General features: G+C 40.5%; 1 protein-coding gene across 1 annotated transcript; it reads left to right on the top strand.

Annotated features, from left to right (window-relative positions):
- Positions 1-393: 393 nt before the first annotated feature.
- LOC121541092 (purine-rich element-binding protein gamma-like) lies at positions 394-2,473 on the top strand. Its single transcript, XM_041850076.2, has one exon. The coding sequence runs from the start codon at positions 757-759 to the stop codon at positions 1,783-1,785; it is 1,029 nt and encodes a 342-aa protein (XP_041706010.1). The 5' UTR covers positions 394-756; the 3' UTR covers positions 1,786-2,473.
- The last annotated feature ends 10,714 nt before the right edge of the window (positions 2,474-13,187 follow it).

Here is a 13,187-nt window from a genome sequence, read left to right on the forward strand (position 1 = left end):
TTATTTGCAGTAAATTCGCTTGCTGTGTCAAATTAAACTGTACTGCTCAAACTAGGACTAGGTTGTCTCTTTAAACTGTGTGATTTCGCTCCTGGAAAGGGAGGGGGAGATAGTTGGATGGGTTCATTGGGTTCATCAATCCGCCGCTACCGAAGCAAGTCGTCACTAGTTACCACAGCCACAACGTCATAAACCCCGCCTATTTCTAAAATGTATCTTCTTATAATGCGATTTTAATCCTTAACCTAACCTTAACCACACCGATAACCTTATGCCTAACCCTAAACTATTTTTGTTTTTTTTAATGATTATTTACGACAGCCAATTTCGACTTTGTGGCTGTGGTAACTAGTGGAAACCACCGAAGCAGCGCCCTCTAAAGACACCCTGGATTGGAAGATTTCTCCTTTAATTTTACCAGGCTAGCGGCTTTCATAGACTCTCAGCAGACGGGGAAGAAGTGTCAGATGCAGGAAAGGTGGTAGCTAGGTAACCCGACTTGCCAAGAGTTACGATGGAAATGGCACCAAACGTTACTAACGCTTGACCTTTAAATCGGGACGCAGAAACTCGATCAGCGCAATACTCCTGTCGAGTAGGTGCCATTTCAGGTCATTCCAGGTATCTTTAAAATTTAGCCTACTATAGCCACAAGCTGGCTGGCTAGCTAAATCAATAAGGTTACCTGAAAGACAGCATGCTGGCTGGTAATGCCAGACAATTTGTCGTGTGCTTAACTGTGTTGGAAACGAAATAATGATGTCTGATGCAACATATTCAAGAGGGATGGAAAGAGACAGAGGAAGGATTACATCAGATTATATGGCGAGAGGCGCATATCCTCAACAGTATGTCCACCCTGGCACACAGCAGCAGGGCATAGACATTCAAGAGCTTGCCTCTAAACGTGTCGACATCCAGAAGAAACGGTTTTATTTGGACGTAAAACAAAGTGCACGGGGCCGATTCCTAAAAATTGCAGAGGTTTGGATTGGAAGAGAACGTCATGATAACATCAGAAAGAGCAAATTAACGCTGTCCATGTCAATGGCACCCGATCTACGGTATTGCCTGGGGGACTTCATCGATTATTACGCTCATATTGGGTTGAGAGGTATTCTGGTACCACGGCCAGAAGAGCAGAGCAATGGCCAGGGCCGCCCGCACAATTCCTGCAGAAGACCGCAGAAGATACACGTAGCATCAGTGTCTCCCACCGGCTCTGCGGTGTCGGAGGAGCATACTCATCGCGTCCTGAAGAGTGAATTCATTGAGAGAGACAATAGAAAGTACTATCTGGACCTGAAAGAGAACCAGCGAGGCAGGTTCCTCCGCATCAGACAGACTGTCAGCAGAGGGCATGGCACCATGGGTTACTACGGCCAGGGCATCGAGCAAACCATAGTGTTGCCGGCTCAAGGGCTAATCGAATTCAGAGATGCACTGTCGCAGCTGATTGAAGACTACGGCGATGATGATGCCACGGAGGAGCTTGGAAGAGGCAATAGGAACCATGAAGAAACCCCAGAGTTTCCCGAGGCAGCATCTTTCCGAGTGGACAATAAGAGGTTTTATTTCGACGTTGGTTCCAACAGGTACGGTGTCTTTTTAAAGATTAGCGAGGTACGACAGCCATACAGGAACACCATAACGGTCCCCATGAAAGCCTGGGCCAGATTTGGAGAGCATTTCATTAGGTATGAGGAGGAAATGCGGCGAATTTTCACCTGTCACAAGGAGAAGAAGACAGAGACTCGCGAGGACAGTGAAGAACAAGAGGATTGACAATGGCATTATATGGCTGTAAGAGGTTTCTAGTGATGGTGGGTTAAAACAGTGAAGGGAAAAGCTAAACATGACAATATCCTAGATTATATGAAAAAGTATTCTTAATGTACCTCTAGTAGGCCTATGGCTTTTGTCAACTAGTACTTTTACATTGTTCATGGTCATTCCTGTTTCAATCATACATTTAGATTATGGCATCCGTTTTGAAATTGGTGCAGCAGGACGTGTTGCCTATTGCAAAATGCAAAATGAAATACAAAATGATGATATAGGTCATTTATGTGAATCAAATATTTTTTTTCATTGTGGTGAATGGAGTGTGTGAATGGAAGTATGTGTGCTCATGTGATTGTTTGATTGAGGAAAAAAAGATGAGACATGATAGTGTACACGTCCTGTATTCCACAAGCATTGGTAGGGGGTTAATGTAAGATATGCTGTTGAAGGCTAGACATGATATTGTTGTTTAAACAGCAACAATCATTTGTCTTATTTGTGTAGTTAGCACTTCATGATTGAGGATTTCGTCTTATAGAATAAGGGACAGTTTGGTTGAGGGTTCGCCGACCACCACGGACGAGCTCAATCTCCCTGCCTATGTCATTACACTATAATCAGAGCCGACTGCAGACAATGATCAGCTAGGGGGAAATCCGATTTTCAACATTTTTATGCTATATTTATAATTATAAACTGGGTGATTTGAGCCCTGAATGCTGATTGGCTGACAGCCATGGTATATCAGACCGTATACCATGAGTATGACAAAACATTTATTTTTACTGCTCTAGTTACGTTGGTAAGCAGTTTATAATAGCAATAAGGCACGTTAGGGGTTTGTGATATATGGCCAATATACCACACCTCCTCGGGCATTATTGCTTAATTATATAAAATATATGCAACAATTTTCCACCAACAGGTTTCTGTGCCAAAGCACTACACACAACCAATAAGCAATGCATAACTGCATACCGAATACCGACTTCGAGCGCTTCATCATGGTTTGCGTTTTCAACACCACAATCAAATAGAGTATGTCAATCCCGACAAACAGGGAAAACATCCCTCCCTACTCAGTATCGAAGGCTTGGCTTGACAATCACTGAATGTCATTAAACTTTTTGCTGTTTTGTAACTGATGTGGCCGATGTGCAGTTTGATGCTGGAATTATATTAGTTAGTGGAGTGGATGAACGTGCGCAGGTAGCCTACAGGAGACTTTTGAAGTAGCCTAATTTGATTAAAACATTGTGACTGGTTGTGTTTATTGCACACATAAAAGGTAATACATTTAAAAAGTAAAATTACAAATATTTTGGCTATATTGAAGTGTTAGGTTCTAGGTCGAGGAATAGCCACTCCGATCGGAAAGGAGGCAGAACGTGCATTAAGCTTTCCTGAATAACTGGGCCTGCTAGGAGCATAGGCCTATGTGTCTACACTATATAAAACGACTCGGGAGAATGATGATCAGCAACAGACAGCGCATCAGTATCAGAAATCAAAATACAGCCAGACTGTCCTGTACTATACCTTTCTAGACCTTATAATCTGTCAAAAGTAGACCCACAACTTATCCAAATGGAATGAAACGTTCAAATAACGGCTTTTGCGCCATTATTCAAATGACATTATTACTGCAGTTTACACTGCCGAATTGTACTTACTTAAAATAATAATGCAAATATTCATTGCATTGTGGTGTTGTAGTCTAGGTAGGATAATTGTATTGTCCCTAAGGCCATACAAATGTAATTGACTGTATAAAGGATTACATTATTAATTATACTTTTTTAAAATATAAAATAAAAGTTGTGCCCCTTGAAATAATACTAAAACACCTAGCGACCTCACCAAGAGATTTGAGCATTTTGGGATTGTAGCGAATGGTGGGTCAGGGAATACAACTCAGGTCCCTAGCGTAAAAGACACACAACACCAAACATTTTTTAAATTCATTTAGCAGACGCTCTTATCCAGAGCGACTTACAGTTAGTGAGTGCATACATTTTTCATACTGAAGGCACGTCCCTGTGCTTCAACTACTCAGCCCCATAGCATGTTTGAGCCATGCGTTCCGCTGGCCGCAACAAAAAAAATCCAGAAAAACGCATGTCAAAAATGTTATAAATTGATTTTGCATTTTAATGAGAGAAATAAGTATTTGACCCCTCTGCAAAACATGACTTAGTACTTGGTGGCAAAACCCTTGTTGGCAATCACAGAGGTCAGACGGTTCTTGTAGTTGGCCACCAGGTTTGCACACATCTCAGGAGGGATTTTGTCCTACTCCTCTTTGCAGATCTTCTCACAGTCATTAAGGTTTCGAGCCTGACGTTTGGCAACTCGAACCTTCAGCTCCCTCCACAGATTTTCTATGGGATTAAGGTCTGGAGACTGGCTAGGCCACTCCAGGACCTTAATGTGCTTCTTCTTGAGCCACTCCTTTGTTGAATTGGCCGTGTGTTTTGGGTCATTGTCATGCTGGAATACCCATCCACCCATTTTCAATGCCCTGGCTGAGGGAAGGAGGTTCTCACCCAAGATTTGACGGTACATGGCCCCGTCCATCGTCCCTTTGATGCGGTGAAGTTGTCCTGTCCCCTTAGCAGAAAAACACCCCCAAAGCATAATGTTTCCACCTCCATGTTTGACGGTTGGGGATGGTGTTCTTGGGGTCATAGGCAGCATTCCTCCTCCTCCAAACACGGTGAGTTGAGTTGATGCCAAAGAGCTCGATTTTGGTCTCATCTGACCACAACACTCACCCAGTTCTCCTCTGAATCATTCAGATGTTCATTGGCAAACTTCAGATGGGCCTGTATATGTGCTTTCTTGAGCAGGGGGACCTTGCGGGCGCTGCAGGATTTCAGTCCTTCACGGCGTAGTGTGTTACCAATTGTTTTCTTGGTGACTATGGTCCCAGCTGCCTTGAGATCATTGACAAGATCCTCCCGTGTAGTTCTGGGCTGATTCCTCACCATTCTCATGATCATTGCAACTCCACGAGGTGAGATCTTGCATGGAACCCCAGGCCGAGGGAGATTGACAGTACTTTTGTGTTTCTTCCATTTGCGAATAAGCGCACCAACTGTTGTCACCTTCTCACCAAGCTGCTTGGCGATGGTCTTGTAGCCCATTCCAGCCTTGTGTAGGTCTACAATCTTGTCCCTGACATCCTTGGAGAGCTATTTGGTCTTGGCCATGATGGAGAGTTTGGAATCTGATTGATTGATTGCTTCTGTGGACAGGTGTCTTTTATACAGGTAACAAGCTGAGATTAGGAGCACTCCCTTTAAGAGTGTGCTCCTAATCTCAGCTCGTTACCTGTATAAAAGACACCTGGGAGCCAGAAATCTTTCTGATTGAAAGGGGGTCAAATACTTATTTCCCTCATTAAAATCCAAATGATTTATAACATTTTTGACATGCGTTTTTCAGTGGGCAAACGTACAAAATCAGCAGGGGATCAAATACTTTTTTCCCTCACTGTAGTTAATATACTGCCTGGCAAGTTTGATGTATTAGTAGCCAACTAACGTTAGGTAGCTAGCTAGCTAACATACCGGTACATATTGCTTTAATGCTATGCGGTTCGTAAGGATAGCGTAGCTAACAAATTGTTAGCCAACATAACGTGTAACGTAACTTATTTTAAAAGTCATTAATTTATTACATTGCTCAACATTTTCGTAACATTTGTCATAATTAATGAATTTGTATCCACTCTCGCCTGCATATTTTCCGCCATTTTCTTCAAATCTGAAAACGTTGTGACGCCTCGCCCATTTTCTGAAGAATTGCATTATGGGCCCTAAAATCACGGAAATAGTGTCCACTGCTTGTATACTTCGTATTTTGGCTAATTTAGTACGACATCCGGGAACTTTTGGCATACTAACTATATCCATACTATGACCAATAAGCATACTACATACTCAATTTACGCCACAAATAGTAAGGTTAGTACTGTATTCGAACACAGCTATGGTCACTGGCTTGAAAGGCATGCATTGTACCAATAGGGTTAACCCACTTAGTGGGAATTGTATCATGGCTCATATAGTGAGGATTGTGACAGTGTAATGGTTTGGAATGACAGTCGCAGGGGCCAGGGCTTGAGTCCCAGTCAGGGTACCCCCTAATCCACTATATTGGTGTCAGCCAGGTATTGGAGAGCACCCTTGAAAGCATGTCCCAGCCAAGTTTTAGTCACAGTGTTTCTGTCAGGTTTCTGTACTCAACACGGTCTCAGAGCATTTCAGATTATTCTGTACGTAAATCCGAACATTCCATTTACTATGATATGTTACATTTGGTATGGTTACATAAGACATATGGTTACTTAAGGCAAAATCAAAAGTAGGGTGCTTGGTCGGAGTGGATGGATAGGCGAATAACACGAACGTCTAGCAACCCAAAGGTTGTGAGTTTGAATCTCATCATGGACAACTTTAGCATTTTAGCTAATTAGCAACTTTTCAACGACTTACTACTTTTTAGTTACTTTACAACTACTTAGAATGTTAGCTAACCCTTCCCCTAACCTTTTAGCTAACCCTTCACCTAACCCTAACCATTTTAGCAAACCCTAACCTGAACCCTTTAACCTAACTCCTAAGCTTAACCCTAACCGTAACTCATAACCCCCAGCCTAGCTAACGTTAGCCAGCTAGCTAACATTAGCCACCTAGCTAGACTTCGTAACATATCTTACATATTGTACGTTTTGCGAATTCGTAACATATAATATGATTTGTAATTCGGAAAATATCATATGAAATGGGTGATGGACATCAACAAATTAATACATACCATATGAAACGTAACATATACTAAATGGAGTGCTTCTACATCTGCATTGCTTGCTGTTTGGGGTTTTAAGATGGGGTTTCTTTATAAGCACATTGTGAAATCTGCTGATGTAAAAAGGGCTTTATAAATACATTTGATGTGTGTGTGTTTCGGACAGAATAATACAAAATGCTCTGACACCAGGTTTCTGTACTGCACATGTGATGGCAGAGTATGCAAAACAAATGTGCACTGGATTGATACAAATCACCAGGTAGGCCTACTTTGCAGTCAACATTTACATTTGAATGATCTTGGGGAAAAACGTTGAAAATGACTGTTTCAGCATGCAGAGCGGATTTTGTATAGCCCATAGGCTATATATCTTACCTTTTAGAAGTGTTTATTTCAGGCTGACTACTAACATCTATTCAGTTGCAATGTCCCATAAATTGAATGCCCAAATCAACTTAAAGTATCTACAAAATTATTTTTGCAGCGACACAATTTGAAAGGAAGGCTACAGCAAAAAAAATAATCCTTTGTACTGTTTGTGATTCACAAATTATTATTTTGATTCCCATGATTCGATTCACCGCGATATAACTGAACCCAAACTACTACAATGGCGAAGCATGTCATTCAATTAATCAAAAATAATAATTAAAAAAAATAATAGTTTCTTATGAAATGAATCAATTTTTATTTTATTTTATTTTATTACTATTTTGAGAAAATGTAAAGAGGGGCATCCGTTGCATAGTAATTACGTTTGTATGGCCTAAACAAGATTAATAGGGGAGCTTTTTGAGCTGCGTGTCTCATGTCTTCACAGTTCTTTCACGCTCAATGACTCACTTGACCTCTGCTGCCTATCAGCTATTCCTCTGCTCTTGTGGATTTATATAGACAATTGGGGCAGATTTGAATGATTTTATGTGTGGTATGATTGCTAGTTAAGTAACCTATTGCAGGTCTGGAAAAACGATCCACCTACCACTTTTGTCGCTATTGGTAGAGGGCAGGATAGAGTTGACTGTATAGTAAGCGCTCAGAAAAGCGTAGTGCATAAGGGAAGTACCAAAACACCTTGCAAGAAGATTAGGAAATTTGGCTATATGGAAGAAATTATACAGTAAAACCTGCAAAATGGGGAATGTAAAACAGGTGAAAAAAATGCCCTACCCTCCCCGGAGCCCCCCCCAAAATCCGTAGTGATGCTGTAATTACTTAGTTATAACGTAAGTGTTGCATCTCATACATACACACAAACAACGTTGATGGAAATATAGGCTATTATTCATAAGATCTACCTTTATCGCACCACTGAGCACAGTAGATGTTCATTCCATGTTTTAGGCTTTGTCCCAAATCGTTTTTTTTTTCTGTGAGCTCAATGTGCCGTTTATGTAGAGATAAATCAGATCAAGCCTGAACTGTGCCGATGTAGTAGGGAGTTGTAATCTCCAACAGGCCAATATTCAACATAGTTTAGTGCAGAAAACATGGTAATTAACAACTGCCCATAATCCATTGCGCGCCCGTTTAAACTTGTCCGGTCGGTGCGGAGCAAGACACAGAGATTGAGAGAAGAGAGAACATGCGATCGAGGGGGATAGAAAACAGTTTCTTAGTGAGCCTGAAAATACATGATCTAAGTGATTGATAGTTGGTATTCAGCAGTCATAAAAGTAGGCCTTATTTACTTTCAAGAACTACTAAAGTAGTGATTTTGTCAGACAGCATATGAGATGACTTAGAATTAAATAAAAGTCATCAAATAATACAAATATTTTATTAAAGTAAAGTAATGTGATTAAATTATGGTTAATAAGTGATAAGCAGTAATGGGCAGTCCCTACCATCATGGCACTTTTATTAATCGTTTTTTCTTCTGTGTTACAGCATTCAACCCACATATTGCATAGTGCATTTAATGATAAAAATAAAATAAAAATCGTAATCGAAAACCATGATTATTTTTTAATAATCGAACCGAAACCGAACCGACCTCAAAAAGCACTAATCTCTCAGCACAACTTATAAACAAATAACTTTAAGTGAAAACATAATTTCTCCTCACATGTATTTTTGATTAACTGCCATACTATATTTTTAGTTTCAAGTCATGCTGACACTTGTGATGCTATAGAAAGGAGCCTCGCTCATAACACAGATCTTCTTTATTGATATAGGCTTTGTTGCCTACGTGTAATAGTCTCAACACACGTAGAGGCTGGTTAGACAGCAGACAGTTGAAAAATGTGCCCTTGTCACATGCACATATGAGGTCTTTAAAAAAGACAGGTGATATTTTGTCTCAAACTTCCTCTACATCTAATTTGTTACCACATTTTAGACCCCTGGAGCTTTATTAGACCATTTTTATCATTTAGGGGCTGTGTCCAGGAAACAGCACCATAGACATTGCCAGATAAGGTGATGGGGCTGATATGTTCAGTGACATAAAATTGTATATGCCGATGACATAATCCACATAGGATACACCTTATTCGTCTAAACACCTCTTCATATGTCTGAGTGCCAGACAAACAATCTTGCTTAAACAGGGCTTCAATTCAAATTGTTTGTACTAGTTCTAACCGACGTTCTGTGCTGAAACTCCTATTTTACCTTTCCCTTGCATCTGGTGACAAAGGATGTATGAAATAGTCTGATAGAGCGTTCATATTTCTTAGTTTTTTTTTTGGCTGCAACTCTCTAGCAACTATGCCCCTTGCGTTACAGGGTCTATAAAACGGCTGTTCTTCTGCAGAGCTGAAATGGACCAATTTAATTTGCTGGACATTTAGCTTGTCATATTTTTGTTGCGCATGGAGGATCCATTGAGGAGAGATTAACCAAATAGAACAGTCAGAATGCATCATGATCATGCTACTTTCTGTGTTAAGACATATTGTAGTTTCCACAAGATTGCAGTTGACTGAATCTCAAGGGATGAGGTACTGTGTACAGTGAGGGAAAAAAGTATTTGATCCCCTGCTGATTTTGTACGTTTGCCCACTGACAAAGACATGATCAGTCTATAATGTTAATGGTAGGTTTATTTGAACAGTGGGAGACAGAATAACAACAAAAAAATCCAGAAAAACGCATGTCAAAAATGTTATAAATTGATTTGCATTTTAATGAGGGAAATAAGTATTTGACCCCTCTGCAAAACATGACTTAGTACTTGGTGGCAAAACCCTTGTTGGCAATCACAGAGGTCAGACGGTTCTTGTAGTTGGCCACCAGGTTTGCACACATCTCAGGAGGGATTTTGTCCCACTCCTCTTTGCAGATCTTCTCCAAGTCATTAAGGTTTCGAGCCTGACGTTTGGCAACTCGAACCTTCAGCTCCCTCCACAGATTTTCTATGGGATTAAGGTCTGGAGACTGGCTAGGCCACTCCAGGACCTTAATGTGCTTCTTCTTGAGCCACTCCTTTGTTGCCTTGGCCGTGTGTTTTGGGTCATTGTCATGCTGGAATACCCATCCACGACCCATTTTCAATGCCCTGGCTGAGGGAAGGAGGTTCTCACCCAAGATTTGACGGTACATGTCCCCGTCCATCGTCCCTTTGATGCGGTGAAGTTGTCCTGTCCCCTTAGCAGAAAAACACCCCCAAAGCTAATGTTTCCACCTCCATGTTTGACGGTGGGGATGGTGTTCTTGGGGTCATAGGCAGCATTCCTCCTCCTCCAAACACGGCGAGTTGAGTTGATGGCAAAGAGCTCGATTTTGGTCTCATCTGACCACAGCACTTTCTCCCAGTTCTCCTCTGAATCATTCAGATGTTCATTGGCAAACCTCAGACGTGCCTGTATATGTGCTTTCTTGAGCAGGGGGACCTTGCGGGCGCTGCAGGATTTCAGTCCTTCACGGCGTAGTGTGTTACCAATTGTTTTCTTGGTGACTATGGTTCCAGCTGCCTTGAGATCATCGACAAGATCCTCCCGTGTAGTTCTGGGCTGATTCCTCACCGTTCTCATGATCATTGCAACTCCACGAGGTAAGATCTTGCATGGAGCCCCAGGCTGAGGGAGATTGACAGTTCTTTTGTGTTTCTTCCATGTGAGAATAATCACACCAACTGTTGTCACCTTCTCACCAAGCTGCTTGCCGATGGTCTTGTAGCCCATTCCAGCCTTGTGTAGGTCTACAATCTTGTCCCTGACATCCTTGGAGAGCTCTTTGGTCTTGGCCATGGTGGAGAGTTTGGAATCTGATTGATTGATTGCTTCTGTGGACAGGTGTCTTTTATACAGGTAACAAGCTGAGATTAGGAGCACTCCCTTTAAGAGTGTGCTCCTAATCTCAGCTCGTTACCTGTATAAAAGACTCCTGGGAGCCAGAAATCTTTCTGATTGAGAGGGGGTCAAATACTTATTTCCCTCATTAAAATGCAAATCAATTTATAACATTTTTGACGTGCGTTTTTCTGGATATTTTTGTTGTTATTCTGTCTCTCATTGTTCAAATAAACCTACCATTAAAATTATAGACCGATCATGTCTTTGTCAGTAGGTAAACGTACAAAATCAGCAGGGGATCAAATACTTTTTTCCCTCACTGTATATGATGAAAAAAGGATGGGTCAATGACAAAAAAGAGGAGGTTAAAAATCATTGCCTCTAAAACTTGATATTATGATTTTTGATATCTTAGACCAGTGTTTTTTTTTTAAATGTTTATTCTTAGAGGTGGCATTCCAAACTATGACCATAAAAAAGAAGTGCATGAAAAGCACAAGAATATTCAGGTTTTTCAGTGTGTTTTATTTGAATTATCTAATGTGTGGTATGGAAATTCCATTTGAATGATTCCATTTATTCTAACAAGAAATGTTTTACAACTCATTATTGAAAAATCATTCAAAGCACAACTTTCCTCCAAAATGAGTTTGTTCCCATATGCTTTAATTTACACCATCATTTTAGAGTGCAGATGCCCAGTGATTTTGTGTTTGAGATTAAGGCTTTAATGATGATCGCAATACCTTTGGGGCAAATTAAATTAAGAGCAAATTTTACCTAGACCATGAATATCTTTAAAAATAATGGCTTTTTCCTCTCTTGGAGATGGAGAGAGAATATGAAGGGGGATGCACAGCTAATTTGCTCTTCGAAACAGAAGCCTCCCTAAGAAAGCACTTTAAAACACCACTTTTCTCTGCTGCTTCTTGCTCAATTCACATGGAGTGACCACATGATCCATGCATTGGTTTAAACTTTGAAGTGACAATCACACACTTAAATTGCCACACCATAAAGCTAATCTTCTGCTAGATGTTGATATCGTCCATTTTAATCTGAAAAGAGCTGCACCTGAAGATAAATTAATCCAGATAGTGGCCCTGAAGTCAATAGACCACCCTTCATCTTTAAGTGTTGTTTTACCTGAACCACTGTGACCCCTTTGAAATAAGGTCAAGGTCTTACAGTGTTATGGCTTTCCGATGCTATTGTTTTGTCTACTTGGATTGTTTTGTTGTAGTAATAACAGCAGCTAGCAATTGATATCTACCCAAAATTCTCAAAATATTCTCACAATTTAGTGAATATACTTGAGCTTTCTCTGTTTTCTTGTGAAATTATACAAAATGAAATGTCCAACCTTTCTGACTGCTGTAGGCGTATGGTTAACAAACATTTTATTTGAGTGTAATTTGTCTTGTTTGATTGTCAAGTTTAAAGATTCAACCAAGTTGTAGAGGTGTCGTGATGATCAGAAAATGCTATTAATTTACAGCTCCTTATGGTTGTAACAAGGGTTAACATTTTCAATGCAAGTCACTCAATTGTTGTGCATTTGGAGTTAATCACTTATAGGCCAAACCTAAAATGCTCCAACTCTTGCTGCAAAAATTTCCCTGAACTATTTTACGTGGAACTATCAACCCAACGTGATCAAACAAGCATTTTAGATTACGTGCAAACAAGTTATCTTGCCCCTTATTTCTCTTCCAAACAAAAATATATTACATTAAATCAAGGATCAATTATATGAAATGTGTCCAAGAAAGGCAAGGTTGTAATGAATTTAATGGACTCCTCTTTTTAGTTTGCCTGAAAATAATACAAGGCCTGATATCCGACTAGAACTGGGCAGGCGTGTGAATGGTCTAAAAGTCCTTGTAAGAGCAAGCAAGGTCATCACTGAGGGCTGTGTTGGTCTCTTGTAAATAAAATAAAATAAAATAAAATAAAATGTTATTTGCCACATGCGCCGAATACAACAGGTGTAGACATTACCGTGAAATGCTTACTTACAGCCCTTAACCAACAATGCATTTATTTTGTAATAAAAAAGTAAAAAAGAGCAGAAGTAAAATAAAATAACAGTAGGGAGGCTATATACAGGGGGGTACCGGTGCAGAGTCAATGTGCGGGGGAACCGGCTAGTTGAGGTATTTGAGGTAATATGTACATGTGGGTAGAGTTAAAGTGACTATGCATAAATAATTAACAGAGTAGCAGCAGCGTAAAAAGATGGGGTGGGGGTGGGGGGGCAGTGCAAGTAGTCCGGGTAGCCATGATTAGCTGTTCAGGAGTCTTATGGCTTGGGGGAAGAAGCTGTTGAGAAGCCTTTTGGACCTA

This window comes from Coregonus clupeaformis, chromosome 27 (genome assembly GCF_020615455.1).
Source record: "Coregonus clupeaformis isolate EN_2021a chromosome 27, ASM2061545v1, whole genome shotgun sequence".
NCBI lineage: Eukaryota > Metazoa > Chordata > Actinopteri > Salmoniformes > Salmonidae > Coregonus > Coregonus clupeaformis.

Coding starts and splice junctions, on each gene's coding strand:
- LOC121541092 (XM_041850076.2), top strand. CDS start 757: ATGATGTCTGATGCAACATATTCAAGAGGGATGGAAAGAGACAGAGGA.